The 23,602-nt window shown below is 59.4% G+C and overlaps 1 protein-coding gene across 1 annotated transcript; it reads left to right on the forward strand.

Moving 5' to 3' along the window:
* Positions 1-292: 292 nt before the first annotated feature.
* Positions 293-23,602, forward strand: LOC121170893 (kielin cysteine rich BMP regulator). The gene is made up of 39 exons (XM_041002331.1): positions 293-462; positions 5,889-6,055; positions 6,440-6,632; positions 6,707-6,783; positions 7,103-7,199; positions 7,286-7,368; positions 7,474-7,567; positions 8,269-8,351; positions 10,250-10,343; positions 10,431-10,510; positions 10,592-10,685; positions 10,917-11,002; positions 11,077-11,155; positions 11,340-11,492; positions 11,601-11,707; positions 11,796-11,889; positions 12,477-12,650; positions 12,791-12,873; positions 13,002-13,317; positions 13,424-13,594; positions 14,799-14,975; positions 15,501-15,586; positions 15,796-15,886; positions 16,033-16,115; positions 16,196-16,289; positions 16,995-17,171; positions 17,375-17,457; positions 17,895-18,015; positions 19,132-19,211; positions 19,370-19,469; positions 19,898-19,986; positions 20,214-20,316; positions 20,405-20,547; positions 20,746-20,918; positions 21,007-21,124; positions 21,206-21,307; positions 22,120-22,284; positions 22,403-22,712; positions 22,833-23,602. Exons 1-39 carry the CDS (start codon positions 390-392, stop codon positions 23,084-23,086), a joined length of 4,947 nt encoding a protein of 1,648 aa, XP_040858265.1. The 5' UTR covers positions 293-389; the 3' UTR covers positions 23,087-23,602.

The following is a 23,602-nucleotide window of genomic DNA, read 5'->3' on the forward strand; positions in this document are numbered from 1 at the left end:
GCACCTCCTCTTGAGTGTTGGCCACCTTGTGCACAGACACAGGGCATGTTGGGAATGGGGCATGGGGGTCCAGGTGAGGCAAGGTGAGGGGCCTTGTGTGGAGACCCAGGCGGCCAACCAGTGCCCTGCAGCGAGAGTGCACCATCTGCCGAGCTTCTTGTTTTCACTGGGACAGGGAGAAGAGAGACCCCTGGGTGTGCCCATGAACTGTTACCAGCCGAACAAATCCGGACAGCAGCAGAGCAGGAGCACAGAGGGCCAAGACCTGCCCCGGTGAAAGCTTGCAGCCCAGAGCCAGAGAGAGAGAGCGAGAGAGAGAGCCCAATGCAACAGCACAGTGAGGACCCAGTGTGGGGTGATCCGCAGCGGAGAAGCAGAGGTTCCGAGCAATGCAGAAGTCACGGGCGGTGGGAGAGGAGCAAACGAAAGTTTCCCAGTGGCCGTGGGAGCAGCCAGAACTCGGTAAGGGAGTCAGTTCCTTCCCCTGGCCAGAGCTTTCCCTCTTCCAGACCACCCATGACCATGAACTAGGAGCACCTGTGCAACCTGCCCAGCGCAGCAGGGCACGGTCTCCTCTGGAGGACTCTGAGCCCGGGAGTCATTGCCTGGAACTGGGGCTGCCACACAGGACTATGAGATGCTCAATTCTAGCGGGGCCTCACTCCTAGTGTAAGTTGGTGGCTCTGTCTCAAAATTTGCCCAGCCACTGGAAGAGGCCATATCCATACCAAGTGGCTGTGGGGTCTCACTCCATGTGTGCATTAGGCAGCCACTTGACTTGAAGCAAGTCAAATTCAGAAGCAGTGGTGCTAAAAGGACTTGCTTTGGATAGTTTGTGTGTGTGTGGGGGGGGCAGGGTCTTAAGCAATGGGGGAGACGCCAGACTCAAGAACTCCAAATCAGGGTTTTGAAGGAGACGGGCCAGTCAGAGCCTCAACAGGGAAGCAGCATTGCTACAAAGCAGCAGGAAAAAGTTCCTTTCTGAACAACTTTTGCCAAAGGTTGAAAAAGAACAGGACTGTGTGACTGGTTACAGATAAGAAAGTGGCAGAGCAGATGAGGCTGCCGTGTGTGATGCCAGCATCCCATAAGCGAGTGTTGCCTCTGATCCTTGCTACTTTGCTTGCCACCTAACTTCCTACTAATGTCTGGAACCGTGGAAAATGGTACAAGTACTTGGGCCCTGGCCACTCACATGGGAGACCCAGATGGAGCTCCTGGCCCCTGGTTTCAGCCTGGGCCAGCCCTGGCTGTTGGGACTACTTGGGGAGTGAACCAGCTGATGGAGCTCTCACTCAATTTATTCTGTTGCTTTTCAAATAAACAAATAAACCTAAAATAAATATATAAGAAAGGAATGAACTGGGCACTAGCTGGAACTCCGCCATCTCATCCTGGAGAGCAGGACCAAGTCCTGGCTGCCCCACTTGCTCCACTGCTTCCTGCTAACGTGAGCCCTGGGAAGCAGGTGGCCCAACTGACTCCAAGACCCAGACGGGATTCCTGGCTCCTGGCTTCTACCTGCCTCGGCCCTGGCTGTTGCAAACGCTTGGGTGGAAGATTTTTCTCGTCTCTGTCTCTGCATCATATTGTTTTTCAAGTAGATGAAAATAAATAACTCCTTTTTAAAAAGGAATGAATCAACCAAAAGGAAATGTCCATCAAGCAAGTAGGCATCAGTCAGCCTTTTTTCTTCATTTAATAAGCTTGCTTTATTTAAATCAACCCCAGGAGGAAATGGAGAATGTGAGCAGTTATGTGTTCAACACATTTATTTGTGTAGCTCATAACAGTCCCTTGTTGGAAACATCAGTATTTCCACGTCACAGTTCCTAAAAAGGACCGTGAAGTCTCAATATTCTACATCTCCCAGTCTTCCCTCTCCATTCTGCCCTGGCTTTGTTTGTTTAGTTTTTAAAGATTGATTTGTAAGTTATAGTTACAAAGAGAGACAGAGATCTTCCATCTGCCATCCCCAAAAGGCGGCAATGGCTGATCCAATGGGGGCCTAAAGACTTGGGCCATTCCTTGCTGCTTTCCCAGGTCACAAGCAGGGCACTGGATGGGAAGCTGGGACTCGAACCAGTGCCCGTGAGGGAATGCCAGTGCTGCAGATTAATGTGTTATGCTGCTATGCTGGTCCCAACCAGACTTTCTTAATAGCTTGCTTCATAGCATCACTGCTACCTTCCCACATGTTCTCTAGAACATTCAGGAACCTTCAGTGGGATCTGCTTCCACGCATGGGGGACTCTTCCTTCCTTTGCATTGGCCACAGGCAGATGATCACGCTGTGTGTCTTCTACCTTTTTTTTTCTTAAGGAACTGTCTCAATGTTGTGTTTTTCTGAGCTGCCATCCACAAAGATGCAGCAGCTTGTTCGAAAATCTCAGCCTTTGGATTCTCTGCCCATTCTCTTGGGCACCTGACAAACTCCAGTGAGAGGAACGTGGATTTTCTCACTCACCTGAGCAAGCCCATCAGAGGTTATGGGTTAGCCTGTGGGGGGCGGTGACGGACACCCCAGTGTGGCGGGCGGCTGCCGCAGCTACTTTCTCACAGCACAGCCATTCTGGTCCTACCGCTAGTCATCTCCAGTCTTGTCCCAGATAACATCTGGTTGGACAGCCTAATAGCTATTGATGCAAGAATGCTTGTTCTCAGAGCCAGCAGGATTTGAGCAGGAGCCTTCCTGGAAGCCCCAGCAAGAGGTGATGGTTCAAGTGACTGGGTTCCTGCTCCCAACCGGGAGCCTTGGATTGGGTTCCTGGATCCCAGCCTTCGTCCTGGCCATTGCAGGCATTTGAGGAGTCAACTAGCAGAAGGGAGAACTCTTTTAGTCTTTCTCCTTTTCTCTTCTTCTCTCTCAAATTAAAAAAAAAAAGCTTAATAATAAAGACACTCTTGTTTATATAAAAAATTTCTAAAATTAAAAAAAAATGCATTGCCCTCTAGAGATCCTTTTAGAAGGATTTCCTTATTTGAAAGTCAGAGTTAGAAAGAAGTTCCAGCTATTGGTTCACTCCTCAAATGATTGCAATAGCCAGGAGCCACAAGCTTCCTGCATGTGGGTACAGGGCACCAAGCACTTGGGCCATTTTCTGCTACCTTCCCAGGCACATTAGCAAGATTGATTCAGAAGTGGAACAGCTGGGAACCTTAACTGCACCCATATGGGATGCTGAAATTTCAAATGGAGACTTACCTCTTTACTCCACTGCACCAGCCCCCCAGGGTATCTGCTGTCACCCCTGTTCTACAGGGAAAGAACCCAAGACTTGCAAGATGGTATAACTTGCCAAGACTTCAGGAGAATGAATGTGCCGGTGTGTCGGAGTGGAATATCTGTGCTGCATGTTTGTTGCTGTTTGTGGCCATGACTTTATTTTTATCGTTATTATTTTAACGATTTATTTATTTCCATTGGAAAGGCAGATCCGCAGAGAGGAGAGACAGAAAGATCTTCCATCTGCTGGCTCACCCCCCAAATGGCTGCAATGGCTGGAGCTGAGCCATTGTGCAACTAATTGGTTAACAGTGAGAGGTTCTCAGACATACTGGTGAAGGCCAAGAGAAGGCAGGTGGTGAGCTGGGGGTGAGGGGTCCATGAGTAGGGTGCGTGCCAAGCAGCTGGGACGGCTGGGAGACAGGCTCTACTGAGGCCTCCTGGGCTTGATGGCCTTGGGCTGTCTCCCCAGCATCTCTCAGGAAGCAGGGAGGGGGGTCGCTGTGTGAGGACTCACAGCTCCTTGCAGTTCCCAGACAGAGGGCCCCACCCCCACTCCAGCTGCTCAAAGGAGGAGGAGGAGGCGGAGGAGGAGTTCCTTAGGGCCTGTGGGGACACTCCCCCAACTTCCTCCCTTCAGACCCCTGGCCCGCTGAGCCCAGAGCTGAGCCCTGCCCCTCACCATCCCCTTCAGGCTCCCTCCTCCCCCCCTCCGTCGCCCCTCCCAGGCCAAAGCAGCCAAGCCGCTGAGCTGCTGGGACGGGGAGTGTTGTCTCAGAAACCAGCAGGATTGTTCCTGACATCTGGAAGTGACACCTACTGTTGCTGTTTGTTATTTCCATCTGCCCCTGCCTGCTACTTCCTTAAATTCTTCATCTGCACAACCTTCTTCGTTCTCACTGCATCAGTAGATACAGATCCCAGTTTGCAAACAGGGAAGATACACCCAGAACAACCATGGGCCACAGGGAATAACTTGCCAGGCTTTGAACTCAAGCTCAGTGGGCCTGCAGCAGCAGAGGCTGAACTGGGACTCACTGGACAACAGACTGACCTCCAAGGCGCAGGGGAGTGGCCCGTGACAGCCCAGAGTGGGGGTCCTCGTGCTGCTGTCGGCCAGGGTCTCCTCCTACACAGCGCCCTTGTCCCCAGCGGGCCGGTTTGGGGGCTGTAGGGTTCCCTGCCTGCTGGGTGGAATGAGGCGGGCCAGGGGCCCTCCCTGAACAAAGGCCTGGTGGGAGGCGGTCTATGTGTCCCACCCCGCCTACCCCAGCGTCGGCGGTGGAGCAGACAGCAGCCTCCGAGGCGGAGCGAGCATGGCGGGGGCTGCAGCGGCCCTGCTGCTGGCCCTGAGCGGGCAGTTGGTGAGCTTGGTGCCGGCCGCCGGCAGGCGCGTGGGAGGTGAGTGCCAGGGCGCCTTTGCCTCCCGTGAAGCCCCGTCGGTGGGATCGCGGGAAAGGATGGGCCAGAAGGCCGATCCCGGGGCTGCAGGCCTGCGGTTCCAGCCCAGGAAGGCAGGAATTCATGTTGGCCAGGGACATAGGCTGCCCTGGCGCTAGGAGTCTGAAGTTAATTATTTGTACAGCAATGGGGACAGGGAGGCCCTCTCTGGGAGCTCACTTTGTCTCCGTGTCTAGCCAAAACCCGCCCAGGGCTGGGGGTCACCGCAAGGGACACTGGGCCTGGAGCAGCCAGGGTCGGGCCACACCGCCCCCAGCTCCTGCTCTCCAGGGCAAGGCGCTGGCCAGCCCCATGCTGTGCTTTACCCAGACCCAGGCCTGAGCAAAGGCAGGAGGGAGGCTGGAGGGCTTGGGAGCGGAGGCTGGCACCGAGACAGAGAGCCTGCCAGGTAGCAGATGCTCTCTGCATGAGGGAGATGAGGTGGCACCTGCTGCTGTCAGGTGTGGCCCTGCTGTTGTGAGGTTCTGGGCGGAGGAGAGAGGATGGAGGGTTGGAGGGGGCGAGGGCAGCTAGCAGAGGAGGTCCAAGACTGCTGGGATTTGTGGGGGATGGGAAGGAAGGGGGCCAGCCCCAGACTTGTGGCTTGGGAAGACAGGGAGGGATGTGAGGGTGGTATGGTGGACGCCAAGGCAGTGCAGTGTGGGGAGGTCCCCAAGCAGGCGCAGCAGGTGTAGTCGCCCCACCTCCCCACGTGCTCCTAGTGGGATGTCCTATCAGACAGGTGTCAGGTGTGGACAGGTGCTGACCACAGGGTGAGGGATGCTGAGGCGTTCCCTAAACAGACTTCCACACGACACCCCTTCCCCCCGCCCTGCCAGGTGCACCTCAAAGCTGCCTCACCTTCCACTGCTGGCTGGCTGCTAGGCCTGCCCAGCGTGGCCGTTCCAAACCCAAGGTGGTCCTGGCACTGCAGAGTCTGAGCGGGCCCAATCTGGGTCCTGCCAAATGGGGCTCCTGGGACTCACACGACAAGGGTGGACAGTTCATCTTCTCTTCCTTCCCCACCCCTGCCCAGCCTTCACTCCTACCTCCTGCTGACTACCTCTTCTTCCTGAGTCATGGGTGGGGGTGGGCAGAGAGAGCTGGCAGGAAATAGGGTGGCCCTCATCCCCCATCTGGGTCTCGTTTGGAGCTCAGCACCCAGGAAACCTTGCAAGTCCTCAGCCCCTTGGGGCCCACACTGGATTCTTGTGCTTTTCAGCTGGGGCCAGTCGTGGGGAGCGCCCTGGACTTGCTGACCTCCACAGTTCCCGGCAGCTGGTGCCTGCCCGCTCCTCCGCCCGGACTAGGGCCCCACAGGAGCAGTGGCGCTCCCTGCAGGAGACCCTGAGCAGGCTGGAGGGCGAGGTGGTGCAGCTCAGAGAGCAGGTACTAAAGAGGTGGGGTGGAAGGGGAGGTGGCCCTGGGGTTGGGCGTTCTCAATGTGCCTAGAAGGTTCTAATCCGAGCAGTTGTTCACATGGATTCTTTGATGCAAATGAAGATGCCGTAGGACATTCGTGGTCCATCCCAATTCTCATTCTTTCTTGTTTTTGGCAAACATACGGCGCTCATCCTGGGCACGAGGTGCCCCCAGGAAAGGTTTTGCATGGAGGCCTGGGGGGAGGTGGGCTCTGAGCTGGCTGCTGCAGCAGGAGGTCCACCTAGTGCGTGGGGACTGCCCAGTTCCCTCCTCATCTCTGCTTTCTATAAACCTGCAAGGCGAAATGGGGAGGAAACTGATGGGGTTGACTCCCCTTCCCACCTCCCCTAGAACAAGGACCTGCAGGCGAGGGTGAGGCAGCTGGAGGCCTGTGAATGCCACCCCCTGGCTTCTCCCCAGTGCTGGGCGTTGGGGCGTGCCTGGCCTGAGGACGCTCGCTGGGAGCCCGACCCCTGCACAGCCTGTGTCTGCCAGGATGGGGCCGCACGCTGCGACCCCCAGCTCCATCTGCCTCAGTGCCGTGGTGAGTACTACCCTTTCTGCCCTTGGAGGATGGCTTCGGGTTCCTGCATGACAGCTTGTGCGCCTCATCCACAGGCTGCACCCATGGCAGTCGGGCCTATGATGACGGGGACACCTTCTCCCCAGATGCCTGTACAACCTGCCGCTGCCTGGTGAGTGCCCTAGGAAGCCCCTTCCTGCCCTGCCCCATCAGTCTGCCTCTCTCTGGCTACCTGTGGCTGCTGTGTAGCGTGCCAGCTGTAAGGCGATGGATGCTACCCACCCCTTCTCTGGGGCCTGAACCCCAGGGGTCTTATCTTTCTGGAGCTTACTTAGCACACACAGGGTAGGGGCTCCCAGCCTCCAAGGTGCACCTGTACCTGTGTCGCAGAAGGCATGGGAGCATGTAGCTGCTCATTGCTTCATCACCACATGCCCCTCCTAGTCACTGCTCTTCCACCTGCCCTGACCTGCTTGGTGTCTGCCCTGCAGGCGGGGACCGTGCACTGCCAGCAGACCTCCTGCCCAGAGCTCAACTGCCTGGAGAGCTACACTCCACTGGGCGAGTGCTGTCCTGTCTGCCGGCCAGGTGACTTCCCATCCTACCCCACCCCCACCTGATCTGAGGGTCCAGCACCCACCTGGGGTCACGCCTTCCCTGCCAACCCTTCCCAGGCTGTGAGTATGAGGGCCAGCTTTATGAGGAAGGGGCCAAATTCCAGTCCAGCTCCAACCCTTGTCTCCAGTGCTCCTGCCTGGTGAGTCCTGCTCCTCCCTCCCCCAACACACAATCTTGCCATGGCTGCCCTCTGGCAAGGGATGTGGGTCAGACCTGGAGGTGCTACCACTGTAGTGCATTACAGGGCAGCCTGGTTCGCTGTGTGCCCATGACGTGCCTGCCCAGCCCCTGCCCTGAGCCAATCCTGAGGCCTGGACACTGCTGCCCAAGCTGCCAAGGTGAGAGCCCCCTCCGGCAGGGAGGCCCAGGTCGTCTGTCACTGGGCATTGGGGTTATTAGCAGCTGCCTTTCAAGCTGCATGCCTGAGCTCAAATTCCTAGTGGTGATCCCTCTGCGCCTCCCTTTCCCACTGGAAAGCACTCACTCATCCACGAGGAACATTATTATGGATGGTGCACCCTGTACATGGAGAGGTGGGTGGGGTCAGCCTTCGGGGATGACCACCGCTAGAGGGCAACACTAAATCAATACTGGGGGCGGGGATGGAGTTGCCCAAGGCAGGGGGAGAAAGCAATCTCCAAGGCAGTCTGGACTTAGGAGGGAAGGTGCCCTGCGAGTAGCAAGCCCCGGGGTGACCAGCACAACAAACAACAGCTGGCTGGATACAGTCTAGAGTAGGCTGGTGGATGGTGGCTAGTAGGAGTGGTGAGGTTTGGAACTGACACTCCAGCAGAAGCCACCATGCCATAATGAGGAATCCCAGACTGGTGGGTCCCCTGGGGGTGTGGCCATCTGGCTCCTGAGAGACCTGGAGGGCCAGGCCGAGGAGCCGAGGCCCCTGAGGGTTGGGGTCAAGGGTCAAGACAGAGCTCTGAGCTCCTCTGATCCTGGCTTAAGTGGAGGGGATGTGGAGAGAACTGGCAGGTGAACTGGACCCAGATGTGCAGATCCTTTCTCCTGCCGCCAGCCCCCACCCCAGGCTGCATAGAGGGTGGCAAGTTCCGGGAACACGGCCAGGAGTGGACGGTGCCCGAGGACCCCTGCCGCATCTGCCGCTGCCTGGTGAGCGCCAAGTCAAGGCCGTGAGGGGACAGAGATGATAGGAGAGGACCTGGGCATTGGAGGGGAGGGGCTGGGGACTGCTCTGCGCAGTGATGGGCAGGGTGTAACAGGTGCACAGGGGTGGGCGTGATAGAAGGTGATGCAGGTGGCACATCAGGATGTAGTTAGCTGGGGGTGAAGGGCAGTTCTGGGAGGGGTGTGTGTGGAGCCAGGGTAACATGTGGCCACCAGGCTCCTGGCCTGGCTGTGGTGGCGACCCAGATGGCACAGGTGGCGGAGCTCATAGGCTGCGGCACAGCTCCTGCCCGTGCTGTGTCAATTATGTCTTGAGATGGCCTTTAGGAACACTGGGTGACACAAAATAAACTGTTAGACTTTTATTGCATTTGCCTCTTTTTTTTTGAATTTTTAAAATCTGGCTGAAGATTTACAAATGTGTAATATTAAAATACGTGTATTTCAATTTTTCCCACATCAAAATGGACTTGTCTTTTGAGGTTTATTTATTCATTTATTTGAAGGGCAGAAAGACAGAGGGAGGAAGAAAGAGATCGAGACTTTCCATTTGCTGGTTCGCTTCCCCAAGATGACCACAATAGCCAGGGCTGGGCCAGGCGAGAGCTAGAAGCCAGCAACATCGTTTGGGCTTCCCATGTGGATGCTGGGACCTAAGTACTTGGGACACCTTCCACTGTATTCCCAGGCATATTAGCAGGTTGCTGGATTGGAAACAGAGTAGCCAAGACTTGACCCAGTTCTCCAAAAAGGGATGCTGGTGTCACAGTTGTGTAACCCAGCTACTCTGCCACAACCAGCTATCTTTTGAGTCCATGTTTTCATGAACTTCTTGAAGTGCCCTTTGCTGTTCTTGGGCAGCACAGTTGTAGAACCAGTTCACGACAGAGGTGACACTATGGGGCCTGGGGGCTAATGTCAGATCCACAGAGCTCCCCGACAGCCCATGGGATACCTTTGAGGCACCAAGCTTCGGAGCAGGCATGTCCTCCTTCCCTGTCCACCCTGGCCCCCTCCCCGCCTGCCATGAGCAGCACCAGCCAGATGGGGCTGGAGGCAGTGACCCCAGCTATGTGGGTGTGGATTCCAGGTTTGCGGGGCAGGAGGTATGAGAAACAGCGCATGGGGCAGCAGCAACCACACAGCACCTGCTTTCTCATGAGCATGACAAGCTCAACTTCAAAAGTCAACCCCATCCAGCTCCCTGCTTGTGGCCTGGGAAAGCAGTACCAAAGGCTTGGGACCCTGCACCTGCGTAGGAGACCCGGCTCCTGGCTCTTGGCTCCTGGCTCTGGCACAGCTCCAGCTATTGCAGGCATTTGGGGAGTGAACCAGCAGATAGATGGTTCTTCTCTCTCTCTTCTCTGTAAATCTGATCTGTCTTTTCAATAAGAATAAATAAAGCTTTTTTTAAAAAAGTCAGCATGGCAGGAATGCATGCAGTTTTGAGTCCTGCCAGGCCAGATGGCTTCCTGGGCCTTAATCATGGGTCAAGAATTTCCACGCCTAGGGGTTACTCCCTAACCACCAGGGCCACCGAGCCAATTGTTCCAGTGTGGTCAGTGCCCACGGAGAGGACTGGCATGGGTATGTATGACACGTTTTCAGCTGGGCTGAAGGACCTGAGCGGCCACCCATCCTGGTATCCGTGGGGTAACCATGGCAATCTGGAACCAATTGCCGCAATCAAGGCCCTAGAGGGACAGATGTGCCCCAGACTGAGTGGCACGCACAAATAGAGTTACTTTCCCACGGTTCTAGAGCCGGAAGTCAGTGTAGCCGTGCGGGCAGGGTTGGTGCCTTCCAGGGTTACGAGGGAGAACAAACAGTTCTCTCCTTGGCTGGACCCTGACGGCGCCTTCCTCTGTCCACCCCCACACCAGGAGGGCCACATCCAGTGCCACCAGCAAGAATGTGCCAGTCTGTGCCCCTACCCTGCACGGCCTGTCCCAGGCACCTGCTGCCCCGTGTGTGACGGTGAGAGAGTGGGTGCCGCAGGGTCCCAAGCAGAGGGCAGCCCGGGGAGGACCCCTTGCCTAGGCTCTAAGCACCTCATCCTCTTAGGCTGCTTCTTGAACGGGCGTGAACACCGCAGCGGGGAGCCCGTGGGCTCTGGGGACCCCTGCATGCAGTGTCACTGTGTTGTAAGTGTGGCTACTGGGTGGAGGGTGGGGCTGGCCTCCGAGGCCAGCTCTCTGGGTGCTGACCGCGGATCCTGTTGGCAGAATGGAAGCGTCCAGTGTGAACCCCTGCCTTGTCCACCTGTGCCCTGTACGCACCCAGGCAGGATGCCCAAGCAGTGCTGCCCAGCCTGTGACGGTGAGTGCCTAGCCAGAAAGCCTTGGTGGTGGTCTTCCTGGCCCTAAGCTCCCACCCCGACAGGTGAGTCTGCAATACACCTACCTTGTCGTGACCAGCGGGCTCTGTGGCTCTGGCAGGAGACAGTGTAGGGGCACTGGCAAGACTTCTTAGGGCTATCAGGGATGGGGGGCAGATGTTCCCCCTCTCAGCCTGCAGCCCTGCACCCCATCTCTGTTTACTGCCACCCAGACTGCGAGTACCAGGGACACCAGTACCGGAGCCAGGAGACCTTCACAGTCCGGGAGAATGACCGCTGCTTCCGCTGCACCTGCCAGGTGGGCAGCCGCACCATTTCAGGCCCGGGTCTGTCCCCTGCTGTCCTGGCCTCTGACCCTGTCCTCCCTCATAGGCTGGTGAAGTGTCCTGTGAGGAGACGTGCCCAGTGGCCCCCTGCGCCCTGTCTGCTTCTGGCCCTCAGCTCTGCCCAGGTGTGTGTGTGTGTGCCCAGAAGGGGTGTGGTGGGGTTGGAGGAGAGCAGGGGTGCTAAGTCCCCTGCTAACTGACCACTGCAGTGTTCAGAGTCTCCCGAAGTGGGGGACTCCTCGGGGCTGCTCAAGGGTCTGCACTGGCTGGAGTCATGCCCCACTCCTCCCTACTTCATCCCAGCTACAGTCTGCGTGCTCCATGGAGAGGAATTTGCTGATGGGGTCCAGTGGGAGCCTGATGGCCAACCATGCACTGCCTGCTCCTGCCAAGATGGGGTGCCCGTGTGTGGGGCTGTGCCCTGCCCTCAGTCCTCCTGCCAGCATCCCACCCAACCCCCTGGTGAGTGTCCTGCCTGGCCCACCCAACCCCTCCCTCTCGCCCCAGCCACTGGTCTTGGCTTTCTCCCTTGTTGGTCCAACCCATTCTGACCTGCTGGGGCCCATGCAGGCACCTGCTGCCCGAGGTGTGATGGCTGCACCTACCACGGTGTCGTGTATGCCAACGGGCAGAACTTCACTGATGCAGACAGCCCCTGCCACACCTGCCGCTGCGAGGTACCTGTCTCCCCGAGCCTGCCGAACCCCTCCTTGAGGCCGGCCCCTCTTGGAGTCCACCTCGACTACTCTCTCCCCTTGCCCTCAGGAGGGGACTGTCAGGTGCTCCTTGGTCACCTGCCCTCCCATGACCTGTGCCAGGCCCCAGCATGGACCCGGCCAGTGCTGCCCCAGATGCCCAGGTATGTGCTTACGATGCCCTGACTGGGCTGGGGCTCCCACTGTCCACCAGGTCCATGGGCCCAAACAGGTACCTTGGAAAGCAACAGCTCAGAACTTTCTGGAACTCGTAGGGTGCAGGTGGGATCTCCCAAGTCACCTTGCCACCGTCCCCTGGAATCCTGCCTTTTTTCTCTGAACATTCCCATCACACGAGTGCATTTACCTGTGTAGCACGGGTTCATGCCCGCAGACACCTGAGTCTGCCGCCATGTAGGAGATGGGGTACCCAGGATGAATGTAGGGGACACAGTCCTCTCTCTCTTGCTAAGGGTGCATGTCACCCACATCGGCACCCTGGCCTGGAAGCCTTTTTCCTCCCTGGGAGTCACATACCTGCTTCCAGGGGTAAGGACTCAGGTGCACACACCTGCACTGGCTCCCCCTGCCTCCTCTTCCTAGGTGGCGGGGGAGTAGGGCAGGTTTCAAGCAGGCCCTTCTGTGTGATCCTGAACTCCAGGGGCAGATGGGAGTTGGGAGGGGATGGAAGGGCTAGGGAGGGAGGGGAGAGGGGGTTTGTGAGCCTGCCCCCTCTCCCAACCCTGCCCAGACTGCATCTTGGAGCAACAGGTGTTTGTGGACGGTGAGGCCTTCTCTCACCCTGGAGACCCTTGCCAGGAATGCAGGTGCCAGGAGGGCCACGTGCACTGCAGGCCTCGCACCTGCCCCAGAGCCCTGTGCCGGCACCCTCTACCTGGTAGCTGCTGCCGGACAGACTGCAGTGGTGAGCCGCCGGGCTCCCACAGGGCCCTCTTGGGATGGCTTGCTCCCCCCTTCTGTCCCTCTACCCCCATGCTACCCTACCTCCAGTTAGGGCTGGGAGGGTCTGTCCCACGCTGACACTGCTCCCGCCATCCCCACCAGGCTGTGCCTTCGGAGGCAAGGAGTACCCCGATGGGGCGGACTTCCCCCACCCCTCGGACCCCTGCCGCCTTTGCCGCTGCCTGGTGAGCAGGTGTTCCACCAAGCGGGGCGTGGTGCAAGGTGTGGGAGGCCGGGCCTGGGGAGGCCCGCCCACCAGGAAATGGAGTCTTCCCTACCTCTAAACTCGCTTTACTGCCTGTCGGCCCTGCAGAGTGGCACCGTGCAGTGCCTGGCCCGCCGCTGCCCTCCACTGGCCTGCTCCGAGCCCGTCCTGGTCCCCCAGGAGTGCTGCCCACAGTGCCCGGGTAGGAACCGCTCCCCGAGGGCCCCTGGGAGGGCAGCTACCTGGGCTCTGATTGACGTGCGTGCTGTCACCGCAGCTGCGTCCCCCAACTGCCCGCAGTCTGGGGACCACCCCTGCCACCAGTGCATCTGCCGCGACGGAGCCGTGTCCTGCCAGCTGCTGCCCTGTCCGCCCGCGCCCTGCTCGCACCCGCGGCCGGGCCGCTGTTGCCCCACCTGCGATGGTACCGACCCCGGGAGCCCCAGGCTGGCCAAGGCCCTGTTCTCCACCCGCAGGCAAGGGGACCCTCTATCCTCCTCCAAGCGCTCCACCTCTGCCCCCTTCTCCAGGCTGCCTGTTCCATGGGAAGCAGTTTGCCAGCGGAGAGCGCTTCCCCTCACCCACTGACGCCTGCCAGGTCTGCTTGTGTTGGCAAGGCAGCGTGAGCTGCGAACCCAAGGCCTGTGCCCCTGCCCAGTGCCCCTTTCCTGTCAGCGACAGCTGCTGCCCATCCTGTGATGGTGAGGGACGGGCAGGGCATGGGGAAGTGGGTGGGGACATGGGAGGCCTGGGTCATTGCGTTTGCCCCCCTGGAGTGGACCTAGCACATCCATTACATGTCTTCTCCCACTTACGGTGCTGTTTGCTGTGTGACTTTGAGCTGGTTCCTTAACCTCTCTGGGCCTATTAATAACTCTGGGTAAAAGGAGAGTTGAACCAGACCCAGCTCTCTAGTCTCTCCTCAGTGGTCTGGGTCATTTTCGCTGCATACCTTCCACCAGTTGTAATTTTATTAGTTTTTCTCGTAAATTTATTTAGAAAGGGATTTTCTCATGCTACAACTCAAAAATTATACTTGCCAGAAATGAACTGTAAGATGAATACATTGAGTATGGGACATTACCAAGGCTTCGGGCCTTTCCCATTTCTCTCTCTTCTTATCTTTTAAAATTAATTAATTAATTAATTTGAAAGGTAGAATAAGAGAGAGAGAAAGGGGTGGGGATCTCCCATTCTCTGGTTCACTTCCCAAATGGCCACAGTCCAGCTGACACCAGGAACTTGGAGTTCCACCTGGGTCTCCCGTGTGGGTGCGGGGGCCCAAGCACTTGGACCATCTCCCGCTGCCTTCCATGCACATTGACATGAAGCTGGGTTAGAAGTGGAACAGCCGGATTCGAACTGCCATTCCCATGTGGGATGCCGGGCCCTGTCTTCTCTCTTATAAAGAGAGCAGAGAGTGTGACGGGGGACAGGGCCAGGGCAGGCAGCCAGCATCATGGGAGCCTGGCCCCTTCCAGATGAGGGCCTGGGAGAGCCCAGCTCAGGGCTGCCTCAGTCAGGAGCGTGGGGGCTTTCTGCGGTGCCCACAGAGTTAGAGCCAGGAGTGTGGGGGCTTTCTGTGGTGCCCACAGTTAGAGCCAGGAGCGCGGGGGCTTTCTGCAATGCCCACAGAGTTAGAGCCAGGAACGTGGGCGCTTTCTGCGGTGCCCACAGAGTTAGAGCCAGGAGTGTGGGCGCTTTCTGCGGTGCCCACAGAGTCAGAGCCGGGGGCAGCCTTGTATGGGCTTTACCTGTAGACTGCACAGGGAGACCCTTGGCCAGTGCAGACCTGACCCATCCAGGCTACCTGCCTTCCCCAGCCTTGGGGCCTTGCAGGGCCCCCTGCAGGCCTTGCTGCCATCCAACCTGTCCTTTCTGCCTCTTTCCACTCTCCCCTTGAAGGCTGTGAGTATCTGGGAGTGTCCTACCTGAGCCACCAGGAGTTCCCGGACCCCCGAGAGCCCTGCGGCCTGTGTACCTGCCTTGGGGGCTTTGTGACCTGCAGCCGCCGGCCCTGCGAGCCCCTGGCCTGCAGCCACCCTCTCACCCCACCTGGGCACTGCTGCCCCACCTGCCAGGGTAGGTCTGCCCCTGCCTGGCCTCCCCATTTACAGCCCCCTGGGGCCAGCTTCTCCTGCCTTCTGAGTTAGGCCAAAATCTCACCCCTTAGACCTCCGTGGGCCCTCTTTCACCACCGTGCCCACTTGCTGTCCCAACTCTCACACGCTCTCGCTGCCTGCCTCAGCTATAGCCCCAAGTTGCAAGGGGCAGCTTCCTCCTCTCCCTTGCCCTCTTGCCACCGAGCCCATGGCACACAGCACCGTCTCGGCAAGTATCTCCCCTCTGCTCGGCAGCCCCTGGCTCCTGCACAGACACGTCCGTGCACACAAACCTCGCTGCCTGTGATCTGACTCAGAGATGGGCCTTCATCCTCCAGCTTCAGGGAAGGGCCAGGGCATGAGTGCAAGCACACTTGTTCACAAATGTACGTGTGTTTGTTCATGTGTGCTCATGTGTGTTTATGGTCTCGTGTGTGTGTGTGTGCATGGCACACGTGGAGGCTCCCTTGCATGGCAGCCCTTCCATCACAGCTCCACTTTGCAGGCTGTCACTATCATGGTATCACTGTTGCCCTGGGAGAGACCCTACCCAACCCACTTGACCCCACCTGCTCCTTCTGCACTTGCCAGGTAAGCAGGGTAACCGTGCATGCTTCCATCCTGCTCTCTGGCCAGCAAAGGCCAGGGTCCCCTGTACCTGTGACAGCTTGTGGACAGCTCTGGGCTCAGGACTCCCTCCTGGACCGGGGGTGGGGGTGTGCCCCACAGGCTCAGTAGTGCTCCTTACCATGACGCTGTGCAGCCCTGCGAGAGGCTGAAGGGTGACCTCTCTCCCCCAGGAAGGCTCAATGCGTTGCCAGAAGAAGCCGTGTCCCCCAGCTCTCTGCCCCCACCCTGTTCCAGGACCCTGTTCCTGCCCAGTTTGCCACAGTGAGCTGCTTCTCCATCCCCTTCCTCCCCAACTCCTTCTCCCCCTCCCTTCTCCCCTACCAGGCCTAAGGTTGCACTGTGCAAGGGGCATGGACCTTCATGCCCAACCCAGAAAATGTTTGCCTCCTCCCCAAACCTCTCCCTAGGCTGCCTCTCTCAGGGCCGGGAGTACCAAGATGGAGAGGAATTTGAGGGGCCTGCAGGCAGCTGTGAACAATGCCACTGTCAGGTGAGGCAGGGAGCCGGGGTGGGATGGGCTGCAGGTGCCAGGCCTAGGAGGCAAGCGTGGCGCTCTACACAACCCCACAGGCTGCCCAGGTCACCTGCAGGCGGCGGCAGTGCCCATCCCTGCCCTGCCGGCACCATGTCACGGAGCCGGGGAGCTGCTGCCCTCGCTGTAGAGGTATGCTTGCCTCCCCTCCCTGCTTCCCACCCTCCAATGCTGTCCATCTCCTCCTTCCACACCTCCACCCTGGGCCCACAGTCAGCTCTGGCTACCTCCACCTGCCTCTGAACCTGGCAGGGCCGTGCCCCTTTCACAGTCATCACGCACATTCACGGAGCCTATGCCAGGGCCGGGCGCTGCACTTAAACATGTCACATATCATACCATTGAATCCACCCAGCTCTGCTGTGTTTGTTCCCATTTCACAGATGGACAACAGAGGTACAGGGAGGGTGCAGTTTGCCGTGGTCCCTTAGCTGGCAGGCGGCCGAGTACAGGCAGACACGCCTCCAGAAGCCCATGCAGGAACCAGCATGGAGTCATTTCTGTAGCAAACTCCCATTCCTTCCCTGTGAGGACATGGGCTTGGAGAATGTGAGTCGCCTGGGGCACAGGGTTGGCATCAGAGCTGTTCATTTGCTCCCCTGCGCTTAGGGTACACTGCTAGGTGCTTGGCGCATTAGGTTGCAATATGCAGAACCTACTGCCTGGAGCTTGGTCTAATGAGCAGAGAAGTGCAGCACTTAGACCCCTCCACTGCAGACATGAGCTCTGCCCCCTTCCTCCAGGTGCCCACTGTCCTGCTTACCCTCCCGCCCAGGGGCAGACCTCTGGGTCTGGGCCTCCAAGCTTATCCCTTCTCCTTATTCCCCGGACCCACAGGCTGCTTGGTAGAGGGCAAGGAGCACCCCGAAGGCAGCAGCTGGGTGCCCCCCGACAGCCCCTGCTCTTCCTGCACCTGTCATGAAGGCGTTGTGACCTGCAGCAGAGTGCAGTGTGTTGTCAACGCCTGTCCCCAGCCCCAGCAGGACCGGGGGGACTGCTGTCCTCGCTGCCTTGGTACTGGAAGCTGGGGAGGTGGGAAGAGGGGACAGTAAGGGAGGGGGCACAGGGGTTCGCCTCTCCCTGGCTCAGTGCTCACCAAGTCTTGGCCTCTGGAACCCCCCCGGGGTGGGAGCAGGTGACCTCATTCTTTGACACTGCTGCCGGCCAGAAGGCTCCTTGGTCCCTTCACTGTTCCTTCACTTACACCCTTCCCCTAGACTGTGAGCACCAGGGCCGGAAGTACGAGCCTGGACAGAGCTTCCAGCCTGGGGCAGACCCCTGTGAAGTGTGTACCTGTGAGGTAGGGAGGGTGTGTGGTTGGACCAGAGGGGCGGGCAGGGCACTGGAGTTGGGCATGACTGCCCACCAGCATGGCCTAGGCCGGGGGAGGGTCTTCCTGGCTGGAGTGTGTGTGTGAGGGCTCAAGTTTGTCTGGCAGGTGATGGGGAGCCAAGTAAATAGGACAGGTGTCTGAGATCATTAGGAGATGGGGGTATGGGAGGCTGTGAGGGCAGGGGTCAGAGGTCATAGGAGGCGTCTTGGTGACTGGCTGAAAGGGGGCACGGGATGAGGACCCCAGAGAGGAGGAGTTTAGGGAGACCTTGAGTGTCTCTTCCTACTTGAGTCCAGCACACCCTGGGGAGGCACAGCAGGCCCCTGGAGAACCCAAAGTTCAGGGCTGGAGTGGGGAGAGGGGCTGTTCTGGCATCCACGGCTGCCCTCTCTTTCTCCTCATAGCCACAGCCCGAGGGGCCCTCCAGCTTCCGATGCCACAGGCAACAGTGTCCCAGCCTGGTAGGCTGCCCCCCCAGCCAGCTGCTGCCCCCTGGGCCCCAGGACTGCTGCCCAACCTGTGCCCGTGAGTCCCAGGATGAGGCGGGAGGGGTGACATGAGATGCAAGTGTAGGTTCCCTCTCCCATCCTCCCCTGACTCCAGAGGGCCATTTTGGAAGCCCATGTCCTAGTGGGTGAAGCCTGCCCCACCCCAAGGAGAACTGGGGGCATTGGCAGGAACCCCTTGTCCCTCCCAAGGCAGGCGCTGTTTGTGGAGCAACTTCCCCGCCAGGTGGCGCTGCAGGGTGGCAATGGGCAGAGCTGTTGGGTCCTGGAGAGTGGATGTGCTAGGAGCAGAGACATAGAACGCCTTGCCAGGGGTGGAAACAGCTTTCTTTCTTTCTTTCTTTCTTTCTTTCTTTCTTTCTTTCTTTCTTTCTTTATTTATTTATTTATTTTTCAAAAAAGATTTATTTGAAAGGCAGAGTTACACAGAGAGGGAGATTTTCCATCTGCTGGTTCACTCGCCGAATGGTTGCAATGACCACATTCAGGCTGGTCCAAAGCCAGGACCCAGGAGCTTCTTCTAGGTTTCCCGTGCAGGTGCAGGGTCCCAAGTCCTTGGATCATCCTCTACTGATTTCCCAGAACATGAGCAGGGACCTGGATGGGAGTTGAACAGCTGGGATTCAAACTGGTGCCCATATGGCTGCTGGCAGCTTAACACCCTGCACCACAAACACTGATCCGTGGACTAACATGTATTAAACGCCTCATGCGTGCCACACACTGCCGAGCTGGACCGCATTGGTGTCGATAGGTACCCAGTGTGGCCAGCGCGGTCAGTCCTTTGCTGATGAACAGACTGAGTCTGGAAGAGGTCGATTCATCTTCCCAGGCCAGCACAGGCACTGTAGGAAGTAGACCCTGGGCCATCCGAGTCTGCTTCCTGCAGCATTTCAGACTGTGCAGGGAGGGGACGGGGCACGATCCAGGTCTCCCACCATCACAGCCTAGCCAAGTCCCTCTCCCACAAAGTCCAAACATTCCTCTGCCAGATCAAGGGCAAGAAGAGAGTCTGCTGTCACTGGAGTGCTGGGGTCGGGGGGTCCTGAGTGTGGCCCCAGGAGTGAGTGAGGACAGCTGGGGCGTCAGTCACCCTCCCCCAGCCCCAGCCCCACACTGGGTTCTCATTTCACAGAGGCACTGAGTAACTGCACAGAAAGCCTGCAGGGCTCCGAGGTGGCCGCACCAGACCCCTGCTACACCTGCCGCTGCCAGGTGGGCCCCTCGCCCTGCTTACCTGGCAGGGGGAGGATGTGGGGATGGGTGACGGGACATAGGGTGATGCATCCACGTCAGCACTGACCCACTCACCCGGAACGTCCTTTGTCACCTGCGCCCTGCTCTCCTCCTGCTCCACGGCCGCTGTCACACAGGACCTGACGTGGCTCTGTGTCCGCCGGGCCTGTCCTGAGCTCAGCTGTCCCCTGCTGCAGCGCCACACCCCCCCGGGGGACTGCTGTCCTGTGTGCCAGGGTAAGCACCCTCGGAGTCCTGGAGGGAGGAAGGGCAGGGGGAGGGAGGACTGGCCTTCATGAGCCAAACAGGAAGGCCAAGGGCTACGTTCAGAACTCAGCTTCTGCTTCTGCAGAAACTCCGGGGTGGTTTGCACCAGGCAGAGGGAGACAGGCCAGAAGACAAGGGCTGTCTCGAGGAGGCCTGGCTTGAGGCGTATCAGGAGGCTCCTTCGGGCACCAAGGGGTGGGTGCCAGGTGTGGCTCCCAGGACCCTAGGGACACTGAGGCACAGGTGAAAGCCAGGCCTCTAGTGGGAGTCGAGACAGTAGCAGGGCACAGGTGGAACCCAGGGCGAGCCTACCTGCTGACCCGCTTGGGGGGAACTCCAGGCTTGGAGGGCAGAGCTGGAAGCCCATGGGGCCTGCCACACCACTCCTCTCTCCTTAGAATGTGTAATGGAGGCCGGGGGCCGGAGAGTGGCTGATGGAGAGAGCTGGCGGGACCCCAGCAACGCCTGTGTCACCTGCACCTGTCGGGTGAGCCAGAGCGGGCCGTGGGGGGCCCTATGGACAGATGAGGGAGGAGACGGGCAGATGGGGAGTAGGGCAGCTGTAGAGGGATGCAGAGCTAAGGGTGATGTCATTGCTGACTGGAACCCAAATGGCTACTGCCTTAGACACCCCCTCCCCCTCTGCCCGGAAGTGTGAGGCCAAAGACCACAGACCCTGCAGGAAGTCCTTAAGGCCACCTTGTCTGTTTGCAGCGGGGCCACGTGGACTGCCGCCCAGAGAAGTGCCAGACAGTCTCCTGCCCAGACGGTTGGGCCCGGGTGCTGGAGGCCGGCACCTGCTGTGAGCGATGTCAAGGTGCCAGGCGGGGACCCGGTGGAAGGTTAAGCAAGGCCTTCCTCAAGCACCGGGGAAGGCAGCTGACCCCACTCCCCTGTCCCTTCAGCGCCAGCCGCGTCCTGTGTGCACCAGGGCCTCCCGGTGGCCTCTGGGCAGCGCTGGAGCGTCGATGCCTGCACCAGCTGCTCCTGCGAGTCAGGTGCCGTGCGCTGCCAGAGCCAGCGCTGCCAGGCACTGTCGTGTGGCCCCGTGAGTGCCACGGTGCTACCGGGTGTAGGGGACAGAAAGGGAGGCTGGGTGTGGCCACGCAGGCTCTGAACCACCTCGGCGAGGGAGCTGGCGGCTTGCAGTTCCCATGCGGCCGCCAGGAGTGTCCTGCAGGGTTGGGTGTGCGCTGCGAGGGGCAGCGAGTCCCGCCTGCCTGACGCTGTCTGGGGCTGAGGCCAGGACGAGGCCCCAGCCCTGAGTCCCGGCAGCTGCTGTCCCCGTTGCCTGCCCCGGCCAGCTTCCTGCATGGCTTTTGGTGACCCGCACTATCGCACCTTCGACGGTCGCCTGCTGCACTTTCAGGGAGGCTGCAGCTACGTGCTGGCCAAGGACTGCGGTGGCAGCGACTTCAGGTATGCACACCCGACCCTGACCCAGCCCTCCCCGACCCCTGACACCCCCAATCATCCTGCGTTCAACTGACCGCCGGGGCACCCACAGCGTGCACGTGACCAATGACGCCCGGGGCCGGAGCGGCGTGGCTTGGACGCAGGAGGTGGAAGTGCTGCTGGGGGTCACTGCTGCCTCCGTGAGGCTGCTGCAGGGTGGAGTGGTCCAGGTGAGCTGAGCGGGCTGAGGACCCCGGTGGCCACACATGCACACTCGTGCTCACCGCAGTGCTCCCCCGTTCTCCCTGCAGGTGGACGGGCGAGCCGTGGCCTTGCCCTTCCTGCAGGAGCCAATGCTATATGTGGAGCTGCGGGGTCGCACCGTGATCTTGCACGCCCAGCTTGGACTCAAGGTTGGGTGCCCTGGGGTGATCTATAGAAGGGGCAGGATTGCTAGGGGCCAGGGGCCACCCTGGAGTGTTCATCTTGGTTTCTTCTTTTAAAGCTGTATTTGTTACTGAAAGGTAGAGTTCAAGAGAGTTAGAGAGGAAGAGAGATCCTAGCCGGAGCCAGGAACTTGGAACTGGCACCCTGGGTCTCATGTGGGTGGCTGAGTTGAGTCCCAGCATTTGGGCCATTTCTGGCGCACTTTAGCAGGGAGCTGGATGGGAAGTGGTCCAGCCTGGACTTGAAACAGTGAGTTGCAGGTGGCTATGCCACTTCTTGTTCCTGCCACTCCAGGTTTTTAATCAGAGTCCTGCCACCCACAGCCTGGCTGCTCTCAGGCCCCTATCTGCTTCCTCTTGGGCTCAGTTTGTTCATCTGTGAAGTGGAAAGAAAGCGGTGACCCGGAGGCCCCCCGGGTGGTGCCTGAGATCCCGCCCACAACTCCCATGAGGAAGGGTGATTTCATGCAGGAAGGCGCCTTCACACTTGGGGGGCCACATGGCTCCTCTGAGACAGTGTTGCCCCAGAAGTAACTGCCGTGCCCTAGGGGTTCCACTGACAGGCGCAGGCAGGAGCAGGCACCCTGGCCCAGGAGCTGTGGGCCCCTCATCCTGACACCTGTGATGTCAGGGGACGCACAGCTTGTGCCAGCTCGACCTGGACCAGAGTAGCATCCTGTCTGTGGGAAGCCTCCTGCACCTGCTGCTTGGGGCCTGGTGGGCCTGGGGCTCCCCCCAGGGTCCCTCCCTTCTGCACAGTCCCAGGCCTTTCTGCACAGGTGCTGTGGGATGGGAAGTCCCAGGTGGAGGTGAGCGTGCCCGGCTCCTACCGGGGCAGGACGTGTGGGCTGTGTGGGAACTTCAATGGCTTTGCTCAGGATGACCTACAGGGTCCTGGGGAACTGCTTCTCCCCACGGAAGCTGCCTTTGGAAACAGCTGGAAGGTGAGTGGCCTGGGAGCTGGGGAGGGGCCGGTGCAGGGCAGCCTGTGTGGAACCAGCTGGCGAAAGCTTTCTGGCTCTCGGGTTACATAGAAGCCTGCTGTTGTCACCCCACCTATAGGTCCCCGATGGGCCCAGGCCTGTCCAGCCCTGTTCCGCAGGCCAGGAAGTGGATCCATGCCGGGCGGCAGGTTACTGGGCCAGGCGTGAGGCCAACGCCCGGTGTAGGGTGCTGAAGGCGCCCCCATTCAGCCGGTGCCATGCTGTGGTGGCCCCAGATCCCTTCTTTGCCGCTTGCGTGTACGACCTGTGTGCCTGTGGCCCTGGTTCTTCAGGCGACGCCTGTCTCTGTGATGCCCTGGAAGCTTATGCCAGCCAGTGCCGCCAGGCTGGGGTAACGCCGCCTGCCTGGCGGGGCCCGGCGCTTTGTGGTGAGGCATGGTGCCCAGTGCACGTTGGGGCAGGCAGCCAGTGGGTTCAGGGAGGCCTGCGGGAGGTGAGCTCAAGGTGCGACCGTCCATCCCAGGAAGCCGTTTCTCTTTTCTTTGCAGCGGTGGGCTGTGCCCTGGATCGGGGCTTCGTGTTTGATGAATGTGGCCCGCCCTGTCCCCGCACCTGCTTCAACCAGCATGTCCCCCTGGGGGAGCTGGCCGCGCACTGCGTAAGGCCCTGCATCCCTGGCTGCCAGTGCCCTGCGGGACTAGTGGAGCATGAGGCCCACTGCATCCCACCCAACGCCTGCCCCCCGGTCCTGCTCTTCGAGGCCGCCCCCTCCCCAGCGGAGCCTGAGCCGGGGCCCCTCTGAGTGAGTGGGCATGCCGGAGCCTGGCGCAGGTCCTGCTGGGCTGAGTGTGAAGCAGCGAAGCCTGGGCCCGCCCGGTGCCAGGTGCCCACTGCCAGGTGCCCGCTGGGCTGCCCGATGCCAGGTGCCTGCCGGGCTGCCCGGATGTGAGGCTGAGGGGTGCTGTTCCTCAGGCGCAGGTTTGCGCCTGGGCTGCCTCCCCTGGCCTCTCCCTGGTGCTGTATGGGAAACCCACCACAGGCAGGAGGCAGGCCACCTGAGGCCCTGCCTGGTGCTCAGCCTGTGCAGTGGGCACACCCCACCTCCTCCACGTTCGGGACCTTCTGTGGATCCATGGATGGGCCCGTGAGGGCCCAGTCCACCCTTGACTTCTCGATTCCTCTTGGTACAGTGGTACCCGATGCTCAGGTTCCTTCTGGATCATTCTAAGAATAAGGGACACGGCTACCTCAAGGCCTGGCTGGAAAGAGAAAATAAACAATGATGAAAAAAAGGTGTGCCCACATGCATACACACACA

Source organism: Ochotona curzoniae, unplaced genomic scaffold (assembly GCF_017591425.1).
Source record: "Ochotona curzoniae isolate NIBS_2020 unplaced genomic scaffold, NIBS_Ocur_1.0 scaffold_2476, whole genome shotgun sequence".
NCBI classification, from domain to species: domain Eukaryota; kingdom Metazoa; phylum Chordata; class Mammalia; order Lagomorpha; family Ochotonidae; genus Ochotona; species Ochotona curzoniae.